The sequence below is a fragment of the Leopardus geoffroyi genome, chromosome B2 (assembly GCF_018350155.1).
Source record: "Leopardus geoffroyi isolate Oge1 chromosome B2, O.geoffroyi_Oge1_pat1.0, whole genome shotgun sequence".
In the NCBI taxonomy this organism is placed as follows: Eukaryota; Metazoa; Chordata; class Mammalia; order Carnivora; family Felidae; genus Leopardus; species Leopardus geoffroyi.
The window spans coordinates 121,271,619-121,297,809 of record NC_059332.1 but is presented as its reverse complement, the minus strand read 5'-3'; the positions used below and the strand labels follow the sequence as shown (position 1 = coordinate 121,297,809).

At 44.8% G+C, this 26,191-nt stretch overlaps 1 protein-coding gene and 1 long non-coding RNA gene across 6 annotated transcripts in view; one reads left to right on the top strand and one right to left on the bottom strand.

Moving 5' to 3' along the window:
• Positions 1–25,897, top strand: part of SGK1 (serum/glucocorticoid regulated kinase 1) — a 113,467-nt gene extending 87,570 nt beyond the window's left edge. Inside the window, exons 1-12 of one of the 4 annotated variants that reach the window (XM_045499707.1) lie at positions 17,315–17,585; positions 20,489–20,564; positions 21,020–21,095; positions 21,455–21,559; positions 21,665–21,748; positions 21,862–21,993; positions 22,259–22,371; positions 22,721–22,844; positions 23,301–23,396; positions 23,866–24,021; positions 24,127–24,216; positions 24,635–25,897. In XM_045499707.1, the coding sequence (XP_045355663.1) occupies positions 17,552–17,585; positions 20,489–20,564; positions 21,020–21,095; positions 21,455–21,559; positions 21,665–21,748; positions 21,862–21,993; positions 22,259–22,371; positions 22,721–22,844; positions 23,301–23,396; positions 23,866–24,021; positions 24,127–24,216; positions 24,635–24,802 (1,254 nt within the window). In that variant the 5' untranslated portion in view covers positions 17,315–17,551 and the 3' untranslated portion in view covers positions 24,803–25,897. Of the gene's footprint in view, positions 1–17,314; positions 17,586–19,024; positions 19,437–20,183; positions 20,351–20,488; positions 20,565–21,019; positions 21,096–21,454; positions 21,560–21,664; positions 21,749–21,861; positions 21,994–22,258; positions 22,372–22,720; positions 22,845–23,300; positions 23,397–23,865; positions 24,022–24,126; positions 24,217–24,634 lie in introns of those variants that run through there. The other 3 variants (XM_045499704.1, XM_045499706.1, XM_045499703.1) reach the window with 3 other exon arrangements.
• On the bottom strand, positions 7,625–17,271 carry LOC123609042. 2 transcript variants are annotated; one of them, XR_006717581.1, is made up of 4 exons: positions 16,838–17,271; positions 15,691–15,745; positions 11,937–12,033; positions 7,625–7,721 (listed from the first exon to the last, which is right to left on the bottom strand). It is a non-coding gene; the product is annotated as an uncharacterized LOC123609042 (long non-coding RNA). The 2 variants fall into 2 exon arrangements; XR_006717580.1 differs by lacking the exon at positions 7,625–7,721 and having other exon boundaries at positions 11,880–12,033.
• Positions 25,898–26,191: the final 294 nt, after the last annotated feature.

Below are 26,191 nucleotides of genomic sequence, written 5' to 3'. Positions count from 1 at the left end.
GTGGTCAGTGCTGTGGGCTCCTGAGTTGGCCACCACCTTCAAGGCTTATTACCCATGTGACCTGGACAAACATTTTCACCCTTTTGTACTTCCTTTTCTTTCACCTGCAAAAATGGAATATTTATGAGGACCACAGAGTTTGGGGAGGGTTAAAGGAAATAATGCAGGTCAAAGTCGTCAAAACGATGTCCGACATATAGCTCATGGCCAATTTATGTTAGCTCTTCTTACTTGTAGACAGAAATGTGTCATTTATAGAAACCTGAACACAGAGGCCCCTGCTCTATTTAGGGTTTACAAACCATGGGTCGGAAGAAGAATACATTTTATTTTGTCACTGCTGTTACTATCTCCTACTTTACTGGACCTGAAGCTTGTTTTTTTTTTTTCTCCCTGAACCCCGAAGCTCATTATTCGCTGTTGACTGCTATCTGGCTCCCCAGACATAAGACTGATAAGCTTCCTGAAAATAGACATATGGCTGGACATAAAATCCTCAAGCTGGGGAGAACCTTGGACGTGGCCTAGTCATTTAGATAAAATATCACCTTCCATGAGGATCTGTGAAGCAAAAGACACTTTGTTTATACCTGACTTTAACCTTTTACAATGGTTTAGAGGGTTCCTAGTTCAAGGACAGGTTATTTATTCCAGTGAGTAAATTCCATTTCAAATTTCCATTTCAAAATTTCCATTTCAAAACTCCTCTGTTCAGAGATAGAGTCATGCTAGGGGCACCTGGGTGGCTCAGTGGCTTAAGCGTCTGACTCCGACTCTGGTCATGATCTCGCGGTTCGTGAGTTCAAGCCCCCATTGGGCTCTGTGCTGACAGCTCAGAGCCTGGAGCCTGTTTCGAATTCTGTTCTCCCTCTCTCTCTGCCCCACCCCTGCTCATACTCTGTCTCGCTCTGTCTCTCAAAAATAAATAAATGTTTAAAATAAATAAATAAATAAAGATAGAGTCATGCTCATCTAGCGTTTAGGTTTGACGGCTAAAGTTTATCAAATCCGATCCTTCTGATTGTCCTGTTACCAAGTGTGTGAATATGTGACTGCAAGGCTCAGGTTAGCTCAGCACGGAGAAGCTCCCCGTCTCTTTGCCTCGGAAGGTGTAAATTAAGAGGTTAGCTTTCTGAAGCTTTGCAGTTGGAGCAAAATCCGTTTCTGCCCTTGAACTCAAAATGTTCTCTTCCTCTTTGTTATGACCCAAATTACTTGTTACTTCTGCTGTTTTACCCAAGGCTAAACTAACAGTATTTCACAATAGCTGATTTTTCTGATTCCCAGGGCTCTTTTTAAATGTTTTCACACAGTGTTTCCTTGTGCCCATTTTATCCAGATCATTCATTTCATGACTAAAATCTTTGATTTTCCTAGCATTGAAGGGCATTTTATTATGGCTAAAATTAAACCAGAAAATTTTCTCACTGAAAAAAATGAAAGGAAAGTAGATTAAATTCAACTTCATAATTTTGGCAAAGTTATTTTTCTTACACTTTGATGAATATTTTATTAGTTTGCATCAGACTAATCTAACAGCAGATTTTTTTATATTTACTTATTTTTGAGAGACAGAGCATAAGTGGGGGACAGGCAGAGAGAGAGAGGGAGACACAGAATCTGAAGCACGCTCCAGGCTCTGAGCTGTCAGCACAGAGCCCGACGTGGGGCTCGAATTCACAAACCGTGAGATCATGACCTGAGCTGAAGTTGGACACTTAACCAACTGAGCCACCCGGGTGCCCCTAACAGCAGATTTTTTTAATGTAGTGGATTTTGGCTGCAGCTGATGTTAAAATGTCCTTGTGTATTCTATTATTTTCAACATGCTGAGATGTTCTGCCTCTGACGGCTTTTTTTTTCCCCCAAGAAGAGTGTCCCATGATATATCATACGTAATGCATGAGACAATTATTTCAGGAGGTTATATGTCCGGCACAGCAAAAATAAATGAAAAGGGGGTTGGGGATGGTTGTTTTAATAACAGAAGCATTTTGTTTAGCCAAATATAAATATAGTTTATATAGTTTATAAAATATTTATAAATATATATAAATATATTTATAAATTATATATAAATATATATAAATATAGTTTATAGTTTATATCGTTTATAAAAATATTTTAAGAAAAATAATTTTTCAATTTTCAAATTGTACGTTATAAAGAGAATAGGTCAGTGACTAATAAATGAAAACAGGCTACCTCGGGGATGAAATGTTCCATGGAAAGGGACAAGTGCAGGATAGAGAGGGAGGTATTGGGCATAAAGGGTGGATGCATGGGGCTAGGAGGAGCATGAAGATATGGAGAAGGTTTTATACGTGGGATGCTCAGAAATGAGACTAGAATTGGAACTCAAGACGGGAGCCTTCGGCAAGCTCATTTGTAAAATGAGAGGTAATGGAAGTAAATCAACTCTAACAGAAACTCATTGAACAAGGATGCAAGTGGACAGCGAAAAGCGAATGGAAATGGATTTAGAAAAGAAAAAAATGGCTCCTTGTGGGCTAGGGACCTTGGCAATGGACTTTGATGAGCAGTGTAGCTCTGGGAGCCCACCATTGCCTCCTCAGAAATACGTGGCCATCACCTCTTCCACTGATTACAATTTTGGCTCCGAGAGGACAATTTAATATTAAGAGTTCAGCTGCACTGTTCTTGTAGGTATTGAGTTTGAAAACTTGAGTTTTCAAATTGTCCTCCCACACCTCCCCTCAGCTGATCTTTCCAGTTGCCCTGTGGGAATGCTCTGGTTTCTCTTCAGATCGCATAAATCTTTCACCTTTTACCAATTGCCCCGTGGGATTGGCAAAATGGATGTTAACCCAGAGGGTACTTGAAGAAGTGAAGTGCTTTGCCCAAAAACAAGATATTGAGTCATCGATACTAAAATACGGAAGTGACCTGGAAATTCCTCCAGTTCTCTTGCTATAGCTTCACGGAGGTAAGAGGGGAGCTTTGCAATGAAAGTCGCTTGAATGTGGACACAAATGTTTGAGGAAAGAGCAGAAAGTCAAGGATGAGATGTAGCCTTGCCACGGGGCAGGGGGAGCTGGCAAAAGGGAGAAACTAAGGTAAATGCAGGGTTTGTTTTCAACGAAGGAGCTATATTATATCCCTTCCTGTCCAGCACTCTGCTGGCTTCTAGGGAAAGGGGCAACAGTGTTCCCCTTGAAAGTTCAAGTAGATAAACTGGACAGACACAGGTAGACTGAAACAAAATCGTGTAAAGCCAAGTACAGCTGCCTACGGATATGTGAAGGACTGTCATTTGGAACAGATGGAGAGGCAGATCATTTTACTGGTTAAAAGCAGAATTTTTGGCATCAGAGAAGCCTAGTTTTGCTACTTCTAGCTGTGTTGCCTCACACAACTAATGTTTACCTCTTTAAGCCTCAGATCTTAAGAACATATAAGTAAGGTTTTCATGATTATTATGAGGATTAACTGAGAAATTGCATTAAAAAAAACACTGAAGCATAGTGCCTACTACTTAGTATAATCATTCGATGTTAGCTATTGTAATAGATGCCCAGTAGAAGTTACAGGGAGGAACATGTTCATTTCCGTGAGATACTTTCACTGTTTTCCCGGAAGTAATCTAGCTAGGTCTACTGTCTTTGTTCTCTGATATCTTTATGGAAATGTGCTTTCAAATATTCTCAAACTATTAAAAATTTAATATTTTAATAGCATTAATGTAATAGACAATGTATTTGTATGTACGTTACATGTATGTCACATATAACGTATAAATACACGATATATTGTGTGTAATATTAATTCTAATCCTCTAAAACTGTTTTAAGGAAAGATATGGGAAAAAATGGCAGTTCTGAAGGACCTTACAAGGTCCCCGTTAACTTGAAAGAAACCGATAATCCTAAAGAAAATGAAAATCCTAAGAAAAGTAAACAGGAAGTGGGAAGAAATAAGAAGGAGGCAGAGGAGAGTGGTAAGTGGGGCTTAGACAAAAACAGACGTTGGGCTCCTTTCTGCCCTTTGGCTATTTGTTCCCATTGTCAAAGGAAATACCAGAAGGCAGTGGGCCATCAGTGAGGCTTCCGAGAGCAGCCTGTAGATGTAAAGTTAACAGTATTTACAACGCAGTAAAGAGGGGGAAATGCTTTTGCTCTTAAAAGGTAAATTCAAGGTTTATTAAACAGCACGTGCCAAACTAGATTTATGTTGGCATATAAAAAGGTACATAAACAACATGATTTGGAGAATGAATTGCAAACAGGTCTATCATGATGATCTATGCTCGTGTTCTAGATTTTTAAGCAATATCTTACGAATTGTGAAATAGAACCATTATAGATACTGACAGTAATAGTCTTGTCTCTCTGGAATACCATTTGATTTAAATGAGGATCAACTCTAGTGGAATTTTAAACATAAGAGTTTTATAAGCAAAAAACATAGCAACTTTTTCAAGTGACCGTATTTACTTAGCTTAGAAAGTGAGGCATTATTCATGATTCCTACCTTTTGCTCACATCTGTTTAATTTCTTGTCTGCGATTTTCCTGTGGTTTTATACAAAGCCTATTTTCATTTTTGTTTTTAGATTTTATTTATATCTGTTGTGAAGGGGTGATTAGGAAACAAGGTTGCTGTCGTCAGACAGACACACACACACACACACACACACACACACACAAACACCCCAAAAGTAGTTAATGCATCTGAAACTCTTAGCCAAACCATCAAATAGTTTTTTGGGGACAACCAATCTTATTTGTTAAAAGGATTCGGTAATCACAACCAAAAACAGATAGTACTATCAAAAGTGTCTGACAATAAGACCATATGCTGTTAGAAAATTTGGCTGTGACAGCTAAACATTGTTCTGATCCAGGATATAACAATAAAAAACAAAAATAAATTTCCTCCCACTAACTAGTCTAGAATAAACATCTCCCACTATAATGTGTCACCTGAGCAAAAGATCGTGGCTTTTAATGTTTATCTTAGGGTTTTAAAGCTGACGGATACGCTGGAAAATTTATGGTGGGCCCAGCAGAGAGATTTATTCATTAAATATGTCCAAAATTGACTGAACATTTAATGTGCGATGCATATGTTAGGAAGTAAGGAAAGACAAGAGTACCAAATAATCCTGCTTTTTTGGCGTCTCAAATTACTAGAAAAGCATAAACGTGCACAGATTCCTAAAATCCCTGCTTAGCTGAGGGGTCATTACTAGCAGGGATGAGACCATGAGCCTCTTGGGGGTATTCAGGGGCTGGGGAAGAGCTTCAAAACTTCAGAATAAGCTGTATGGAAAATGAAGTTCCTGCTACATCTCCCGAAATTCTAGGAGTAGCCGATTATGGAATCACAATGGACACCTCCCAAAAGTAACAGATATCAAGCAGTCACATTTTCTTGGGGCTTTTTTAGGCATCAGAAGAACTAAGGTGCCACACCCTGGCACGTGGAGTATTCGAATTGCCAAGTTGTGGTCCTACTGAATAAAACATAAAATGTGCTGTAGGTGACCCTCTGAATTTTCTACAAAAAATTATCCAGTGCCCAAACAATGCCTTCCATACATTTACTCAAATATATTACACGGATGGTCAAGTAGTAATATAGTTAGGGCATCACTAATATTTCTTTGAATTTTGCCTGGTAAATTGAGGCAGTGCCCAATTTTCACAAGGTTACGGATAATTTACAAGTATTGTAAATTATTAGCTAAAAGGAGAGTGGGCATACAAGAAAAGCAACAAAATCCAAATATCAAAGCTAGCCAGGAATGTTTTAAAAATAGTGAAATATACTCAAGTCTACTAAGCACTAAGAAAGCAGCAAATGATGTTGAATCCTCAGGAAATACCAATCCAAATGCTTAGAACCAAGTCAGTGGGTTAGTGCATTTTCATATTTCTGTGTGAGATGACGCTTGTGTGTGATACCCTTGTGTTATGAATGACACCACTGAGATACTGGCACGTATAAACACAATCATGGAAGTCGATAGCTGCAATGCTATCGTCCCTTTCTGGCACATTGCTGAAGGATAGTGGTGAAGGAAATCCTCTCAGTGGGCAGAAGTTAAGAGCAATTCACCTGGTTGCTCATTTTGCTTGGAAGGAGAACTGGACAGACATGGGACTCTATACCCATTCATGGGAGGGCAGCTAATGATTTGGCAGGATCGTCAAGCAATTGTAAGTAGAAGGAACATGATTTAAAAATGGGTGACAAGAAAGTCTGGGGAAGAGTAATATGGATAAACTTCCCTGCATAGTCAAAAAATGTGAAGATATTTGCGTGCCATGTGAGTAATTTCCAAAGGGTGATCTCAGGAGAGGAGGATTTTAATAATCAAGTGGATAATATGACTCATTTTGTGGATATCAGTCAGCCTCTTTCCCAGTCACCCTGTCGTCAAAGGGCTAGTGAACTGAATAGCCATGGTGGCAAAAATGGAGGTTATACATGGGCTCAGCAACATGGACTTCCATTCACCAAGGCCAACCTAACCACAGCCATGGCTAAGTGCGTAATCTGTTAGTAGCAGAGACCAATCCGGAGCCTCTGATGTCACACCATTCCCCAGGGTGATCAGCCAACCATCTGGCAGGTAGACTACATCCAACCCCCCCCATCATGGAAGGGGCAGACTCTTGTTACTCTGGATACAGATTTGCCCTTCCTGTATGCAATGCTTCTCCCCACACAATCATCTGTGGACTCACAGAATGCCTCATCCACCATCAGGGTATTCCATGCAGCACTGCTTCTGATCAAGGAACTAGCTTTGTAGCAAACGAAGTATGCCACTGGGCCCCGTGTTCAGGGAATTGACTGGTCTTAACGGTATTCCCTAATAACCTGAGGCAACTGGCTTGACAGAATAGTAGAATGGCCTTTCGAAGATGCAGTTACAGTGCCAGCTAGATGGCAATACTTTGCAGGGCTGGGGCAAGGTTTTCCAGGAGACTATATATGCTCTGAATCAGCATCCAGTATATGGTGCTGCTTCTCCCATAGCTGGGATTCACAGGTTCCGAAATCAAGGAGTGCAATTGGTGGTGGTGCCACTCCCTGTTTGCCCTAGTGACCCACAAGCAACATTTTTGCTTCCTGTCTTCCCAACTTGATGCCTTGCTGGCCTAAAACCTTGGTTCCGAAGGGAGGAATGCTTCCACGGGAAGACACAACAACGATTTCATTGAACTGGAAGTTAAGACTGCCATTCAGCTTCCTTGGGCTCTTTGTGCCCCGAAATCAACAGGCAAAGAAGGGAGGGACTATGCTGGCTGGGATGACTGGTCCTGACGACCAGGGAGAAATTCGACTGCTACTCCACAGTGGAGGTAAGGAAGAGTCTGTCTGGAATATAGGCGATCCCTCAGGGAGTCTCTTAGTATGACCGGGCCCTGTGATTAAAGTCAGTGGAAAAAGACAACAACCCAATCCAGACAGGACAACTAATGGCCCAGACAGGACCACTACTCCCCTGTTGGGGAGAAAGGTTTGCGTCACCCTATTAGGTAAAGCACCGTGACCAGTTGAGGTGCTTCCTGAAAACAAATAGGTAGTGGCATAAAATAGTTATAAATACCAGCCATGACTATGTGACCAGTTACAGAAACAAGGACTATGACTGTCATGAGTATTCCTTCTTTATTTGTTATGAATATGCTTGTGTTTCTGTACGTGTATATTAATCTCTTCGTTTTCTTCCCTCTCTTGTCTCTTGTCCTGTAACATAAGATGTGGTGACTGTATACCCACGGTAGTTAATAATTGTGAACTTTACATTCATAGTATTTACGTTATAGGATACGAAGAAGAGTAAACATCCCACAAAGACTTTACATCTTCTGGGGGAAAAGTTAGTAGGTTTTCAGTTCTATGCAGGATAGTTGCATCGCGTTAGGTGGCAGCATTGACCTTATTATTGTCTTTATATGGAGATTAAACACAAATTAATAAGATGCATGTGGCTGCCAAATTCACAAGAGGTGGACTTGTGATAGTTAATTTTATGTATCAGCTTAGCTGGACCACAATGCTTAGATACTTGGCGAAACATTATCTCAGATGTTTCAAGACAGTATTTATTGTATGAGATTAACATTTAAATCACATTGAGTGAAGCAGATTGTCCTCCCTGGTATGGGTGAGCTTTAACCAAACAGATGAACAGTTGAATAGTGAACAGTCTTAACAGAACAAAAAAACTGACCTCCCTTGAGCAAGAAGGAATTCTACCGGCAGATAGCCTTCAGACTTCAGCCACAACATTAGTTCTCTCCTGGGTCTGCAGCCTGCCCCCCACCCTATAGGTTTTGAACTTCACAGCCTCCACAGTCACATGAGCCAGTTTTTTAAAAATAAACTCTCTCCCTCTCCTCTCTCTCTCTTTCTTTCTCTCTCTGTATATACACACACGTAGACACATATATGTAAATATGCATACACAGAGATACGAAAATACAATCACTTACCAACTTGGTACTTGTGCATGTGCCTCGCCACTCTGACAACCCAACGGTCATTCTGCCGTGACTGAAGAACTACACACCAGGCACTGCACGATAGGGACCCCTTCATCGAGGCCTTACCATTGCGTAGAGAAGGATATTTAAATTTTTTTTTCTTAATGTTTTTATTTATTTTTGAGACAGAGAGAGACAGAGCATGACCAGGGAAGGGGCAGAGAGAGAGGGAGACACAGAATCGGAAGCAGGCTCCAGGCTCCGAGCCATCAGCACAGAGCCCGATGCAGGGCTCGAACTCACAGACTGTGAGATCATGACCTGAGCCAAAGTCGGCCGCTCAACCGACTGAGCCACCCAGGAGCCCCCGAGAAGGATATTTTAAAAGAAAATAAAGTAGGGGCACCTGGGGGCTCAGTAGGTTAAGTGTCTGACTCCTGACTTCAGCTCAGGTCATGATCTCGTGGTCTTGAGATGGAGCCCTGTGTCGGGCTCTGCACTGAGTGTGGAGCCTGCTTGGGATTCCCTTTCCCTCTCTCTCTGCCCCTCCCCTGCTCATGTACACACACACTCTCTCTCTCTCTCAAAATAAATACACATTAAAAAAAAAAAAAAGAAAAGAAAGTAGAAGTGTTTTGTAATAAATGTTCATTCAGGCTTTCTGGCAATATGAAGGTTATGAAAGACCTTTGTGATTACAAGATAGAAAGCCCTCCATGAGGTGACCAGGCTATCCTGTGTGTCCTCAGGCTGGATGAGAGGTTCTGAAACTCTTGGGGAAAGTTGGTTGAATGATAGAAGTCGAAGCCGCTATGACAGCATTCTTTCCTATAAACCAAATTCATATGGTGTCATTAATGAAGAGAGTGTTCCCTCCCTTTATTCCTACGTATCTACAAATACGGGTTGACATCTTGCTACCAACATCTACTGAGGATACATCTACTTTTAAAGATTCTGCAGGACAATCACAGAATGCTGGGAAGAGACCTGGAGAGCACCAGGCTCTCTTTGTGTCTGAGCGGTGCTACTCTGGGAAAGTTAGCTTGCCATTTCTTTAACCTCTGAACAAAGGGGAGTTCTCCTTAGTTAACGGCCAATGTCTCATGAGTATGATCAGTCCGCACCTGCAAAACCGGGGAGGTTCATGAAGGGACTAGGCCAGAAGGCCTTCACCCAAAAGCAGAAGCAAAGAATCATGGGGCCTAATGGATTCTCACTTTAAAATTCTATTTTAATAGATGGCAAAGAATTAGGGGACAAAGGAGAATTTAGGGAGCAAGTTTAAAAGGAGAGAAAAGAGAGGATACATTTTTCTGACTCATTGGAAGATTATCTGTGGTCCTTGGAATAAGAGGCAACACTGGCATTTTACCAAGATGGACAGATGAAAGCCTTAGATGGCCCCCCTCCCAATGGTAAGAGTCTCTGAACTTGACAAAGTATCCATTGAATGTGGTCTGTAAAAAAGAGTATCTACTTCAGTTTTCTTGAAAAATGGTTATTCACTATGATTGTTTAATGACCTCCTTGGACTAAAAGAACAGCCTTGATTTCAAAATCTTCCGTGTACATCATTTATAAAATTTACTGCTTTGGTTTTCTGAAGGAATTGAGGAGCATAATATGTAATATATAATAAAATACCTAAATTCAAGAGTTTTCTTTTTTGTTTGATTTGATTTTGTCTTGCTTTTTATAGTGAGGTGTAAAAGGATTGCTAAGAAAACGTACCCTTGATTATGAGATGAAGGGAGGAAAACCATAATTTATTGAGAAACAATTATGTACCCAGCAATATATAAGGGGTATATTATTAAGTTGTTTCATTTATTAAGCACTTCCTTTAGGCCACACACTCTTCCGGGCATCAGGGATACTATGAAGAATAAAACAAATATCATCCCTGTCTTACAGAGGTTACTTTCTAGTGCAAGGAGATAATGAACCCAAGAAAAATGTCAGATAATAAAACTAATATGCAGATCATTGAAATAGGGTGAGTGGCAAAGGATGGCCAGCTGGGTGGTTTAGGTCCATTGTGTAAATGATGTTTACTCTAAGATCCGAATGGCAAGAAGGATCCAGCCATGTGAGCACCAGGAGGAAATCATCCCAGGTGGAGAGCGTGGCATAGACAAAGTCCCAAAGGCAGACACAAGACTGGCTTTGTAAAAGGAACAGAGCCAAGATGGCGTCAGCCTGGAGAACAAAAGAGAGTGGAAAGAGGGAGCTGGAGAAGGGCCTGATTAAAGAATGTTAGGTAGGCAAGAAACATCAATCTCACTCATGTGGTCTAATCTTCAAAGAACTCAACAGTCCAGAGAGACACTTGAGATGTAAATAACTAAGGCACAAAATCCTTGACTAAAGGCTACAATGAGGGGCAGAAGGGAAGGGCTCCAAAGGAGTAGCCGGGCACTATTATAGGAGGTGGTTCTGGGCATCCAGAAGTTCCTTTCAGATTCATCTTTTCCCAGATACAACAGCACCGCACAATATTACAGCTACAAGAGGGCTTCCAGCTCATTCCTCACTCGAAAAAGTGGGTATTCTAAATGGTTACACCTGCCCAAGGCTGTCTCTTAATGGCATAGCTGGGTCTCAGAAAAAGTAGAAATATCTGTAAGCTTATCTTTGCTTTTGGGAAGCTATTCAATTCAGCTAAAGAAATACGGACCATGCCCTCCTTGAGTGTGGCAATGCTGTCCACCTTGGATATCTTTGTTAGATCCAGGACTCAGCACACTGCCTGGCACAAAAGCAGTGCCCCATAGAGGTCTGAAGGACTAACCATAATAGGCCACACACAGGCTGTTGGAGTTTTCTCTTCTTTCCCTGAGGACAGGTGGAAAGACCCAGGGAAAGCATCTTCTGTGTTGACTAGCCTTGTAGGACCTGCTTTCAATGACGCCACCCTCTCAATAGGCCCAAACATACATTCTATTGTTTTCCATCCACCCTGAGCAACTAAAAACTCCTCTGGGTTAGCTTTTGGCTTACTCTCTGCTTTTTCGATTTAAACTTTAGCCTTTGTTTGAGAAACAAGTGTTTATTCGGTTATCAGGGCATCTAGTTCCTTGATCCAACCCATTCTGGAGCATTGTCCATGGGGAGACCAAGAGAGGAGGGAGAAGTCTGAAGAGCTAAATGGATCATCTTTTCAGGCCCTTGGTGGAATTGCCATCGCATGGGCCTGTCCTTGGCCCAGCAGATTAAGTGGCTCATATTCTTCATGTGCTTTAAGCGCAGTACATAACCATAGTTGTCTTGATTTGTGGGAGCCATTTGAGTTGTATGATATGTTCTGTTTCTAGTTGTGACATGTGTAGGGTAGGGGAAAGGGACACAGATGTGTCCTATTTTCCATGTGAGATTCCAACTTACTAAATTCTCTATTTCAATTATTTTTTTTTGCAATTTATATCAAGTGTTAGTATCCCCATTATACAGATTTTCAAGGTTAAGACGATACCTTGTCTAAGGCGTCACAGGTAATGAGCCTCAGCTGTAGTGGATTAACGTGGACCACAGGGAGCCCCGCCTTCAGCATGTTACTGACACTTCAGAGCCTGTTGAGGAAGGTGACATAAATGTTTATGCAGCTTACATTCAGGGTTGAAATCAAAAGGAAGTTCACTTGGGGCGCCTGGGTGGCTCAGTCTGTTAAGTGTCCGACTTGGGCTGAGATCATGACCTCACGGTTCGAGCCCTGCGTGGGGCTCCGAGCTGGGATCCTGCTTTGGATTCTCTCTCTCTGTCTCTCTCTCTCTCTCTCTCTCTCTCTCTCTCAAAAATAAACATTAAAAAAAAAAGTTAAAAGAAAAAGAAGTTCACTAAGCTGCTTTACATTAAAATTATGCCAATCAACCTTCCGCCAACCATCGTGCTCCTGGTTTTCCCATGTTGGTTACTGTTACATTAATGTTATTCTGTTACTGCAATTTGTAGGCAAGTTTCACTGGAAACAATCCTTGATGGGGGGAGTTTCTCTTGTTTCTTACTAGATTAATTATAGGGTCAGAAATGGGAGAGATTTGGGGAGACATTCATACTGAGCAAATTGAAGCTTTCGGGTTTCACTTAAGTTTGGCAAAAGATGTCTGCCAGAAATCCAGCCTCCTTATTTGTTCTTGGCATTTATAGAGGAGGGGGGTGAAAGATTGCCCATTATCCGGTCTGCATGTAAGGTCACAACCTTAACATGTGTGCCCCAAGAAGGATTCAGCCTGCAAGGAAATTTCAAGCCCTGTGCTGCCTGAATGCCAGGCTGGGCTGTGAGATTTGAGAGGGAAAGTAAGTGCAGATGTGGACTCCCCATGGATAGAGCCAAGGAAGGAGGTCTGAAGGTCAAAGCTCTCTGGCTTTCCTTGCCTCAGTATCTGGCATTTTATCATTACATTTATCATTTCTTAATTCTCTGGTTGAAAATTATTTTTTTAATGTTTATTTGAGAAAGAGAGAGAGAGAGAGAGAATGAGAGCGAGTGGGGGAGGGGTAGAGAGAGAGGGTGAGAGAGAATTCCAAGTAGTTTCCATGCTGTCAGCACAGAGCCCAATGCGGGACTTGATCTCACGAACCGTGAGATCGTGATCTGAGCTGAGATCAAGAGCCAGACATCCAAGGTAACCTGAGTTACCCAGGTGCTCTGATAGTTGTTCTTTTTTTTTTTTTTTTAATTTTTTTTTTAAGTTTATTTATTTTTGAGAGAGAGAGACAGACAGTGGGCGGGGGGAAGGGCAGAGACAGAGGGAAAGAGAGAATCCCAGGCAGGCTCCGCACTGTCAGCCTGGAGCCCACTATGGGACTCTAACTCACAAACCATGACATCATGACCCGAGCCAAATCCTGGAGTCAGAAGCTTGCCAACTGAGCCACCCAGGCAGCCTGCGCCCCAATAGTTATTTTTTATTTTTATTTATTGCTCATTCGATCATACTATAGCAGACATTTACAGCATCCCAAAGATGGGGATATGGTGAGTTTTCAGCCCGTCATAGACCCTTTGGCTAGATTGCCATTCCTACCTTGTCAAGAGCGACCACCGGCTTCCTTTCTTTGATTTGTCTCCTGACTGAAGTAAAAAATTCACTACAAAACCATGCCCCCATCCTCCCACCAACTTTATTGTTAGGCAGATGGGTCTAGAACATTGGAGTCATTTACCGTCTCTGAAAGATTGCCAATCCCCGTGTTAGATTACACCTATGCTTGTCTAAATGTTCATACATCTTCCAACTACATAAATCTCCCATTCCAGTCTCCAATGCTCCCTTACATGTTTGTGCGTGCAAATTTGTTCATTTTTAATGAGCTAGGGGTACTTAAAAAAAAGCAAGTATCCTTTGAAGGATTAAGAGTTGAGTTATGAATCATGTGTTGGTTTGAATGAACTTTCCAAAACACATTGGAATATGTCTCTCTAAAAGCCTTGGTGGAATAATTTTCCTTGTGGCTTTGAATCCTTTCTCAGTCTGGCTCAACCTACCTTCGTGGGGAACTTCCTACCCGGCCCTCCCCATGTGAGCTCATGTTCACCACTGTACCTCCTGCGTCTAGCGGTGTCTGAAGCAGAGTTCTAGAAGAATCTGTTGATCAGGACCAAGGAGCTCCAGCTGTATCTAGAGCTATACTAGACACAAAGATACCTATGCAGGCTAATGCTTGCCAGTCCTTTAAATGAATGCATTTTTAAGACATTATTAATTCCGTGTATATCAGGGTTGGAGAGGGGGAGGCAGAGAAAGGGAGAGACAGACTTGTGCCTCTGGAATCTTTATCTCCCTTGAAAGTGCTATTTCTCCACTGCAGCAGCAACAGCAGCTTTACACTGTGCTTGTGTGTAAGGTCTGAATAGGGACCATATTTCCACAGCGTTCCAGAGGTGCTAAATAGCACCTGAGAGTTAGTCACTCGTGCTATTTCTTCTGCCTAGCATGACTTTCCTCTCTTGTTCCCAGCTGAATCTTCCAGAATCAGCCCAAACATGATTTCTTTGTGGCGACTTCCCTCAACATGCACATGGTTGCTGCTGCTCCCCGGTTGAACAGTCCTCTCTCCGCTCTCCTGTGGTAGATTGTCGCAACCTCTGTTTTAACACTTATCATGGGGTAACACTCCTCCTGGTGCCTCATCATTCACACGTATGCTCCCCACCGAAAATGACAGCTTCTATGCATTCAGATAACTGGATGCCTCGTATGTGTGTCCCTTGATCTTAACATTTATACTTACTTAATAAATCCTTATTAAATGCTTGCATGTACAAATGGAAGGTGGGGGAAGAAGGGAGCAAGGGAGGCAGGGAGGGAAGGAGGGCGAAAGCCAGGGAGCTAGAGAAGGAGAATCAGGTCAATACCTCCTGCGGGCGATTAGCTGAGAGCAGGGCTTTGAGGCAGTTGGCATTAGGGGAGAGGAGGGCAGAAGGCAATATTCCAGGGTTTTCAGGACCACAGCGTGTGCCAGTGCTGTGTGTGGGAAGTGGAGAGGCCCAGCAGTTCACTCCAGTGAGAGAGAAGGGTTATAGGAAGGAGATACATTTGGTCCCAAAAGCAAGTTTTGATACTTCACAAGTTTGCCTGTCATCGGCTCAACTCCGAAGAAGAGCAACCAAAATTGCTTAATCCTTAATAACTTAAAAGTGCTGCTAGAGAAAACAACCTACAGCCTCCCTACTAGACAGCTACGTGTATATTAGTTAGCGAAACCCTATTTCAAGGTTCTTAGAGTGTGTAGTCTTGTTTATTCAAAACCACTGTCTTGGGGCGCCTGGGTGGCTCAGTCGGTTAAGCGGCCGACTTCGGCTCAGGTCACGATCTCGCAGTCCATGAGTTCGAGCCCCGCGTCGGGCTCTGTGCTGACGGTTCAGAGCCTGGAGCTTGTTTCACATTCTGTGTCTCCCTCCCTCTCTCTCTGACCCTCCCCCGTTCATGTTCTGTCTCTCTCTGTCTCCAAAATAAATAAACGTTAAAAAAAAAAATTAAAAAAAAAAAAACAAAACCGCTGTCTTGGAAAAGAACTAAGCCCTGCATAAATAAAGCGTGTAGTTTCGTGGGTTTTAACAACACTGAACACTATTATTCTAAGTACTGTGTTCTTCTCTTAGTCATCTATTCGATCACATTCTCATCTTCTTTATGCATTTCACTTTTGACAATTATGAATACAGAACATAATAATCACTACAGAACCTGTGATCTATAGACATTTAACCACTACTAATTACTTACCTATAATAGCCATTATGAATAAACTCATTTTTTATCCTTTTCTGTTTGATGAATACTGTAAAGAAAAAAAAAAGGCATGCACTCAGTGACGATCTTTAGCAGAAACTGATTGACTTAGTTGCTCTCTGGAGTAATCGTTATGGTTTTGGGTGTTTCCGTGTAATTACGTTGGTGATGCTCCAGGAAAAGGATTCTATGAGGATCAATGAATAAATCAATACGTATGGGAACCTAAACTGTGCACAAGATTGTTCTAGAATATTTGGCACTTTGGACAATGCAAAACAATTGTATTGCCCTATTATCATGGAAGGTATTGTATCTAAGGAATGAAAAGATTATACGTCTAGCGGAGACATTTAAGAAGTAGCCCAGGAGGGGCTATAACTAGGTCCTTGTAAAAATATTTTCAAAATATTTACTTCACTATGTAGAGAAATATCAGGAATTTCTTTCCGGAACCCTCAAATTAAATGAAAAGGGTCATATCTTAGCAAAGCCTTCAGGTTTTAGTATTTACAGCCCCTCATGAAGGAAAATTAAAGTAGAACTAAAATGATTTTTCTGAAGCATGAAAATACACACGCACTGGAAAATGATTTGTTTCAGTGCAAACTTTACATCTGGGTGAATCATTTCCATTTGAGTGTTTTGATTGCAGTTTCCCCACTATGAGGCGTAAATGAGATTACTGGCTTGGGGGAGTGGGAAGGTAATTAGCCTATCTCCTATCAAGCCGTCTATATTTTCTGTGACTGCACAAGGTGTTACAGAGAAACTCTCTGGAACTGATTAAACCTCAGGAGAAGTGGGGGGAAATCATGCACTCCAGAGCGGTTCTCCCAGAGAACGCGATCGCCCTCTGGGTTGCATTTACAAGCTGAATTTGGTGACTCAACTCTGGCCACTTCGCCACCGGGGAGTAAGAGGAAAGGGGCCGGATTCCTCCCGGTAGGAAGACTATCGGGACCAAAGAAAGAGGCTGGCGACGGGGAAGGAAGAACAGACGAAGCGTTTGAATAGCGACCACAGGGCAACCCTAAAGCCAGTGCATAGATAACAGGCGCGCGTCACGCACCGTTCCCTCGTCTACCTCCCCCCCCATCCCCCCCACCGCATACCCCATCCACCCGCCGCTGTGTGTCACCTTCCTGTTCGGAAGTCTTCGTAGGTTGCTGGGACAGAACAGGGGGCGCCTGCTCCACCCTTCAGGTATCCGGTTGGAAGAAAAGCCAGTCTCAACAACTTGATTCTCTACGTTAAATGATAAGTTTAGCAGACCGTCCGTCTCCAAGCGCCGAACATTAGGGTAGGGGGAGGAAGGAGAACATCAGACGTCCTTTTTCTGTTCCAACCACAAATCATATGGTTGTGCCTCTTCTCTCTTCCACTTAGAGCCCTCTAACTTGAATTCCACGTTCCTCTTGGAATGCATGTGGCAGAGCTTCTTTGAAAAAAAAAAAAAAAAAAAAAGATCCCCGTGCATGTGTTTTGAATTTTTTTTTTTTCTGGACTGATTTGTGATGATCATCAGTCCAGTTACATTTCTTGTGTGTCTTGCTGGGGGTGTAATAAACTCAGGACGCTGATGACTGTAATTTTCTGAGTGATGTTGCAATGGAGAGAATAAACGGCCCAGTGTTGAACTTTGCAGCTTGCTCCCTTCCTGTATGTAAATTGCCTTTATATAAAGTGGGGTGCATAACAGAGCAGGGCAGCTGCCTCTGACTCCTGCTCCCTATCATCTCAGCTTCCAGCCTTATCAGGCACAAAGCAGGGAGACTATTCCAACCATAACTGAGCTCTACCTTCAGCCTCCAGAAAGTAATCCCCAACGTTCACATCCTAGGCAACCTGAAGAATGAAAGAGGAAGCTATAAAATCCCCTTTGAAAGGTTGGTGTGATTTTATTGCTATAATTTGGAGGGAATGGAGAAAACGAAGACGCTTTAGAGGATCTGAGGTTACTTGGCCTACAGAAGGCGTGGGGTGTGGAGTCGCAGGGGAGGGTCTCTGATAAAAGTTTTCTCAACTCCGTGCTTTAAGAACAAACACGCAGAAATCTTGGTACAGGTCGGTGTTTCCTGACAATCTGCGCCAAATTTGCTGTCTTCAAAGGGGACGGAATGGTGTGGGAGCAGGGCCCGGCTGGGCTAGTTGGAGTGGAACCTGACGGGGGGGGGGGGGGGGGGGGGGGGGGGGGGGGGGGGGGGGCGGCACTGGCAGTAACAAAGTCATATTCTATGAAGGATCCATGGAAGAGGAAGTAGTAATGGGCCACTTAAACTGTGAATTGGAGTTTCCTAAACCTTGCTTTAGATTGGAGCATCAATTTCAGGCATCTCAGGCATTGAGAAGTGTTTTAAAGAGTGAGTCCCGGGCAAAATTTCCCAGCCAGTCTCTGGCAGACAGAATGTGTGTTCCCTTCCCAGTTTGGGGCTGTTGCCACTGAGCAAACCAAGCAGCAGCTGAGGCTACAGGTCATATTAGGGCAAATGAGGTGCTTGTGCCTGCAAAACAAATCCCTGCCCGGGACGAAAGAAAAAAACCGCTTCACAGGCTATTCTTGGTTTGACAGCTGGTATTTCGGAGTGTGTCAGACCCAGTATGTAACTCAAAAATGGCAGGGCCCTTGGCAGTGAGGGGTCACGGCAGGGCAGCCGCGGCCAGCACCAGCAAGTGCCAGGTACCCGGCCCTACAAACCTTAGTTCCCTGCAGCCGCCTCCCGCTCCGGGCCCAGTCGCTGTGCTCTCGGCTTCCCCGCCAGCGCTGGCCCGCGTCCCCGCGCCGGCGGTCGGGCTGCAGCAGCGCCCAGGCATCTCCCAGCGGCGGGGTTACTGGAAGGCACCGCGCCGCTGCTCTGCAGGCCTTCCCCTCTCTCCACTGCTCTCTGGAGAGCGGACACCCGGCTAATCTTTCACGCGTCCACGAGTCCCCGTTTACCTGGGACTCGAGAGAAAGAGCAAGGTGGTTAAACTGTAAGAAGACTCCCGGGTCAGCGCTGAAATAAACCGGAGGAGGGGTAGGGAAGACGAGGACAGACTAAGGGTGTTTAAGACGATGTAATGCGACCTAGCGGAGTTTTCAGGTGGGAGAGCGGGACAGGGAATCCGGGAGTCGCCGATGCCCGGGGTCACGCCAGGTCGGCGCCTTGCGCGGAGCCACCGCTCCCCTAACGTGCCACTACCTCACGTGTTCATGGCGTGGCGGAGATTAAAGATGCAAGAAAAATTACATGCGGAACGGACAGAATGTTCTCAAAGATTAGAGGGGGAAAAAAAGTGAAATGCAGATTGTACTTTTTTTTTTTTTTTTTCCCTTTAGTGCAGAGACGAATTTTATTTCCGCCCCCTCCCCTACACATTCCTGACCTCTCCCTCCCCCTTCCCTCTTTCTTTCCTTCCTTCCTCCGCTTCCAAGTTCTGGGATTTTGCAGCCTTGCTTGGCTTTGGCCAAAAGCACAAAAAAGGCGTTTTCGGAAGCGGCTCGGCCGTGCACAAGGGCCATTTGTTTGTTTTGGGTCTCGGGGCAGGAAATCTTGCCCGGCCTGAGTCACGGCGGCTCCTTCAAGGAAACGTCAGTGTTCTCCTGTCGCCCTCGCCCGCTGCGCGCCGGCCGCCGCTGCCCATGGGGGAGATGCAGGGCGCGCTGGCCAGGGCCCGGCTCGAGTCCCTGCTTCGGCCCCGCCACAAAAAGAGGGCCGAGGCGCAGAAACGCAGCGAGTCCTTCCTGCTGACCGGCCTGGGTAAGCGCCGCGGCCGCCACGCGGGGACCGTCCCGCTCCGCCGCTAGTCGCTCGGCTCGGGCGAGAGGGGCCGGGGGTGGGTGCTCGTCCTCAGGGTGGAGGGACCGAGGCCGGCCGAGGGGGCGGCGGGAGCGGGGGACGCGCCGGGCGTCCCGGCCCCACGGCGACCCCGCAGATCAGGGCGCGCGGGGCCGCCCTCGGCACAGAGACACCTCGGGCGGGTTGTGCGCGGCCGCCGGCCGGGGGCTGCTAGGCTGCCTGCGGGGTTGGGGCGGGGGGTTGGGGGGGGGGGGACGGCCGGCTCCGGGACCCGGAGGGGATCGCCAGTGAGGGTGTGACAAACCAGAGCGGGCACAGAGCCACCGGCTCGCCGCGCGCCGGGCGGAAAGCGCCCCAGTGCCGCGACTCTGATTTCCCAGCCGGGTGGAATAAATGAGAAGGGTGGAAAATTACCCCGGACTCTCCCTGCCCCCGCCCCCTCCGCCTGCGGTTTCCCTCGGTCCCGCGGGGTCGCTGAAAGAGGCAGATAACAGCCCGGCGGCCGGGCCTCCCGGGCAGTCCCCGCGCCCCCCGCCCCCGCCGGGAGGGCTTGCCCTCCCGCCCGGGACCGAACCGCTCGCCGCCGCCCGCCACACAGCGGTCGGGTGGGCCGCGCGGCCGCCGGGGGCGGGGCCGGGGGCGGGGCTAGGGCGGGGCCTGGCGGCGCCGCTTCCTCATTGTGGCGTGAGCCCCGCCCCGCGGCGGCTCGGGGCTTATAAAGCCGGCGGCGCCTCGCGCGCCTAGTGTTGGCTGAGCCGGTGTCTCCTCTGTAACGTCTCCCTGTGCTCTCTCTGCGGAGATGACGGTGAAAACCGAGGCTGCTAGGGGCACCCTCACTTACTCCAGAATGAGGGGAATGGTAGCAATTCTCATCGGTGAGTGTAGGAATTATACGGGACTTCTAGGATGTGCGAAGTGGAAACTTTTTTAAGGTCACGCGTCAAATCAGTGTGTGTGGCGTCGGCCGTTGCGAAGCCATCTAGACGTTTATTTATTTCTCCTTTAATTCACAGCTTTCATGAAACAGAGGAGGATGGGCCTGAACGACTTTATTCAGAAGATTGCCAATAACTCCTACGCATGCAAACAGTAAGTTTGGGGGAGGACTGGGGGAAATAAAAAAATAAGTAGCCTAGCTTGTTTATCAGCAGTGAAGACACACTCTCGTCGGGGTGTCGATCAGGAAACCGAAGATTTCCCCGAGGGTGGGATCCCTTTTCTCTCTCCAATTCCAGTTTCAAACATTTTAAATATTAAAACTAATTTGCTGATTTGGCCTGGAAGAGAGAGCTGCAAGGTGAAAATTTTCCTGTTTGCCTAATTCACCCCGTTTCCATGAAAAACAGCCCTCATCGCTGTATTTTAAGTGGGCTTATTATTTTCTTTGGCTATTATTTTCTTTAACTGAGTCATTTATTTGGGTGGTTTTAAGTTTAAACACTCGGACCTGTCCGGGAAAAGTCGAGCCCGAACCTTGACTACTGGTGTCGGTGTGCCCCCTTGCGACGAGTCTGGGAGGTTCTCAGTTGTTCCTTTCTCTGCAGCCCTGAAGTTCAGTCCATTTTGAAAATCTCCCAACCTCAGGAGCCTGAGCTTATGAATGCCAACCCTTCTCCTCCAGTAAGTATTCTCTATTTGTGATGCTTCCGTGGAGGCATCTTGTAAATGAGTCAGTTAGTATTCCTACGGTGATGGATTAAAATAGCATTTTCTAGAAATTAGTCTCAAGGTAGGAATGCCTCAGTTAATGGCATAACAAGTGACATAAGCACTTAAGTATTGAGTCAGTGCAGTATTTTAAAAGGCATGTTGCATAAAAGTTTTATCTGGTTACAACATTACTGTGTGCCATTTGCAGACTCCCATATGAAATATTACTGTGTACGGATGAAAAGTAGTTTTGATTGTGTTTGGGATGTATGGTGATTGTTGTCTTCCTTTGAGGCAAGGCTATTAAAAGAAAACGTTTTCTTTTCCAGCCAAGTCCCTCTCAGCAAATCAACCTTGGCCCGTCATCCAATCCTCATGCTAAACCATCTGACTTTCACTTCTTGAAAGTGATTGGCAAAGGCAGTTTTGGAAAGGTAATTTCAGATCTGAAGACCTCATTTTTGATAGTCTTTCATGCGTTCGTCTGACATTCTCAGTGGATGCGGACAGCAAAATGATTTTTTGAATTGAAATTTCAGGTTCTTCTAGCAAGACACAAAGCAGAAGAAGCATTCTATGCAGTCAAAGTTTTACAGAAGAAGGCGATTCTGAAAAAGAAGGAGGTATGAAATGTGATGGATTGCAGTTGGAGATAGACATTCACTGGGTGGTTTTACCTTAGAATTTTGGTACCGCGTTGAAATTTGCCACTAAATCTTAATTGTCCTTTTTCTAGGAAAAGCATATTATGTCGGAACGGAATGTTCTACTGAAGAATGTAAAACACCCTTTCCTGGTGGGCCTTCACTTCTCTTTCCAGACCGCTGACAAATTGTACTTTGTCCTCGACTATATTAATGGTGGAGAGGTGAGCGGCGGGAATGGGAGCTAACCTTCGGGTGTCTGTGCATAGCATTCTTGTTTCCAGTTTGAGAGGAGAGGTTTTAAATGATATTTAGGGGGGAAAAGTTACCAGAATTAGCATTTCCTTTAACCTGAGAGTTTCATATAGTTAAGAGACTATTTAGGGCCGCTTCCTGCAATTGTGCTCTTTAGCTATATATGTCAAGTCTAATGAAATGCATTGTTACCAAGCCTTGGCAACCCAGCTGACCTTGTCCTGTCTCCTGCAGTTGTTTTACCATCTTCAGAGGGAACGTTGCTTCCTGGAACCACGGGCTCGTTTCTACGCTGCTGAAATAGCCAGTGCCTTGGGTTACCTGCACTCTCTGAACATCGTTTATAGGTGAGCTGCAGGGCTCTCAAGGTTACCCTCCTGGGTACAAAGAAGACATAGCCCTAGCCTTTGACGGAGCCTTAAGATAATTTGTATTTACGTACAGCTTGGTCACCTAAAACCGGATACCCCAGCATGTGAGCCGCCTTGACTCCGTGCCACGAGGGAACTGGCCAGCTAGGATTGTGCCTAATCCAGAATAGATTAGCAGAACAAGGACTCCCTTTTTGTATTCACTGTACAGCCTCAGTGAATTGAAAATGCTTCTAATACCCCAAGCTATTGTTTTCCCAGAGGATTTCTTATGAAGTGAAATTAACTTACACAACTCCTTTTTTTTTTTTTTTTTTCCTTGCAGAGACTTAAAACCAGAGAATATTTTGCTGGATTCACAGGGACACATTGTCCTTACTGACTTTGGGCTCTGCAAGGAGAACATCGAACACAATGGCACAACGTCCACCTTCTGTGGCACGCCCGAGGTAAGAGCGCTCTTGATTTGGGGACTGGTCTGTGCCCCTCCTTCCAGGGGGAGGCAAGTGCAATAATACTTAAACTACCAGAAGAGTAGATCATTCTCAGAGATTTCTCAGTCCCATTCAGCGCAAGTAAAACACATTTGCTGCTTGATGCAGCATGGGAGATCCCAAGGCCTCATGTTGCTTTCATTAAGACAAGCTGTTTGCAAAAGCCATGGCATAAAAGGTTTTCAGTTCCCAAGTAGGATTATCTGCTGGGTGCCCGACAGCTTCCTAAACATCAGTACACCTAACTGGCCCGTCAGCCTCCAAGCCCAGCAGTTTTATCAGGAAGTAACGTAAAGGCATGTGTCCTGCGGGTGGACCCAGGGTCTCTCGGCCCTCTCAAAGTGCATGCCTGGTCTTGGGATTCCTGGTTTCGCGGACTCCTGGACACTGTTGTCCTGCTTTGTGTTTCAGTATCTTGCACCTGAGGTGCTCCATAAGCAGCCTTACGACAGAACCGTGGACTGGTGGTGCCTGGGGGCCGTCTTATATGAGATGCTGTATGGCCTGGTGAGTAGCACGTTGAGAGTCCTGGACTAGCGCCCTGGCTTGATAATGCTCCCCAGAACGTAGTCCTCTTGAAACCCAGACTTGTCTGGGCACACAAGTCCCATCTGGCCATTGTGTCTTGCCCTTTATGAATAACCTTATCAGATGCTGGTAAGAGAAGCCTATTGGTTATTTTATAGGTGTTTTAGAGGAAGCTCTTAGTGAATTTTTTTTTTTTTTTTTTTTTTTTTTTTTTGGTAAACTCGCATTTTCTAGATATGACCACACTTAACCTGCGTGAGGAAAAATGTGGCTTATTAACGTCTCCTCTCTGATGAGGATTGCGAAACAGACAGTGAAAAATCCAGGGCAGAGAAACCCCATTAAGGGAAGGGCTTTGTCGCCTCTAGCATACCACAGTGCATTTCTCTCTTGGTAATGTCTGCTGTACCAAACCCCGATTAAGCGCTGATTTCCCCTGTTCTTTCAGCCCCCTTTTTATAGCCGAAACACAGCTGAGATGTACGACAACATCCTGAACAAGCCCCTCCAGCTGAAGCCCAACATTACCAATTCTGCCAGACACCTTCTGGAGGGCCTCCTGCAGAAGGACAGGACCAAGAGGCTGGGCGCCCAGGACGACTTTGTGAGTGCCTTCTCCCTGTTCTGGGCGGGCTGGGAAGCGCCCTAGACCTCACTGCCCTTCTCAAATTCCACCTGTCTAACTTAACCTCCTGTTTCTTCTCGACAGATGGAGATTAAGAATCACGTCTTCTTCTCCCTAATTAACTGGGACGATCTCATTAATAAGAAGATTACTCCCCCTTTTAACCCAAATGTGGTGAGTGTCTCTTTCTGCCAAGTATAGGAGGGCCCAAAGGGCATTTCTTTAAGTCAGAGGCTGTGGTGGTGGAGGGGAGGGCCCTCAAGGAACAACTTGGCGGGTCCTTTATTCACAAACCACAACCTTCCCTAGGCGAAGAGTGGAATTTTTGTCCCAGCCAAGCTAACATCACTTCTCACCACAGCTCCCAATTCAAGTACCAAAAGCTAAAAAGCGAACACCCTCCGCCTTATTTAAACTTTGTGTGGCCTTTGGCTTCTGTGCTTGACACGGATGGCTGTTACGGGAGTTTCCATAGAGTGCCCTGAAGAGTCGAGCTCCGGGATTTAAAGCCCAAATGAGGATTTCCCTGCCCTGTACCCACCGTGAATTCTTGACGCTGAGTGTTTTGTTTTGTTTTGTTTTCCTGCCACAGAGTGGACCTAGTGACCTGAGGCATTTTGATCCCGAATTTACCGAAGAGCCGGTCCCCAGCTCCATTGGCAGATCCCCTGACAGCATCCTGCTCACAGCCAGCGTCAAGGAAGCGGCCGAGGCCTTCCTAGGCTTTTCCTACGCACCCCCTGTGGACTCTTTCCTCTGAACGGTCCCAGGGTTGGTCGTGAAGGATTCGTGTGTGTGTGTGTGTGCGTGTGCGCGTGTTAAGTGTTCTAGTTAGCCTTCTGGCGGGGCCGCCAGCTGACAGGACGTCTTAAAAGAGAATTTGCACATCTCTGGAAGCTTGCACGTCTTGGCAATCTCATTGCACACTGTTCGCCGGAAGCTTTTCGAAGAGCACATCCTCCTCTCAGTGAGCTCATGAGGTTTTCATTTTTATTCTTCCTTCCAACATGGTGCTATCTCTGCAGTGAGCGTTTGCGTGCCGCCGTAGACAGAGGCAGTAGTCTTATTAGGACGACGCAGCTCTAAGGAGGGTTTTCTGAGGGTCTGTCTGGGCCGTGATGTCGAATCTGATGAAATGTGCCTTTTCTGATGAGATCGTGTTAGCTCCAAAGCTTTTCCTGTTGCAGAGTGTTTCGGTTCTTTTTCTTTTTTTTTTTTTTTTTCCCTCCCCTTGTGGATTTACTGTGTGAACAGTGGTATGAATGTGGTATGCTTGATCACAGATGGATTTCGTTATAAGCATCAATGTGACACTTGCAGGATACTACAATGTGGGACATTGTTTGTTTCTTCCATATTTGGAAGATAAATTTATGTGTAGACCGTTTTTTTCTTCTGTAAGATACAGCTAATAACTAAAATTTATTGAAAATGGTCTTGCAATGACTTGTATCCAGATGCTTAAAGAAAGCATTGCTGCTACAAATATTTCTATTTTTAGAAAGGGTTTTTATGGACCAATGCCCCAGTTGTCGGTCAAAGCCTGGTATTTTCATTGTTTAAAATGTCACCTGTAAAATGGGCATTATTTATGTTCCTCTTTTTTTTTTTTTTTTTTTTTTTTGCATTCCTGATAACTGTATGTATTGTATAAAGACAGTCTGTACATTGGGTTATAACACTAGTATATTTAAACTTACAGGCTTATTTGTAATGTAAACCACCATTTTAATGTACTGTAATTAACATGGTTATAATATGTACAATTCTTCCCCCCCCCCACCACACAACTTTTTTTTGTGTGCGATAAACCAACTTTGGTTTGCAATAAAACCTTGAAAAATATTTACATAAATTGTGTCACGTGTGTTATTTCTGCATATCTTGGTTGCGGGGGGAGGGTAAGTAATAACGGGTCCATTTAAAGTTTTAAAACCTGGGAGATGCTGCTGTCACTTCCAGCTCGGTGGTTTGCTTCCAAGAGCATCAGGTTCAGACTCCAGGGGGCTACAGAGTGGTCTTATGATGTCAGTCGTTCATAAACCCATCCAAATAAATCCTTTTCCATAGACCAATGCGTTTCACAAGGAAACCACAAAGCAATGTTCCCTGTATTTATTGCCCACCCTATGAAGTTGGCTGTTGGTCC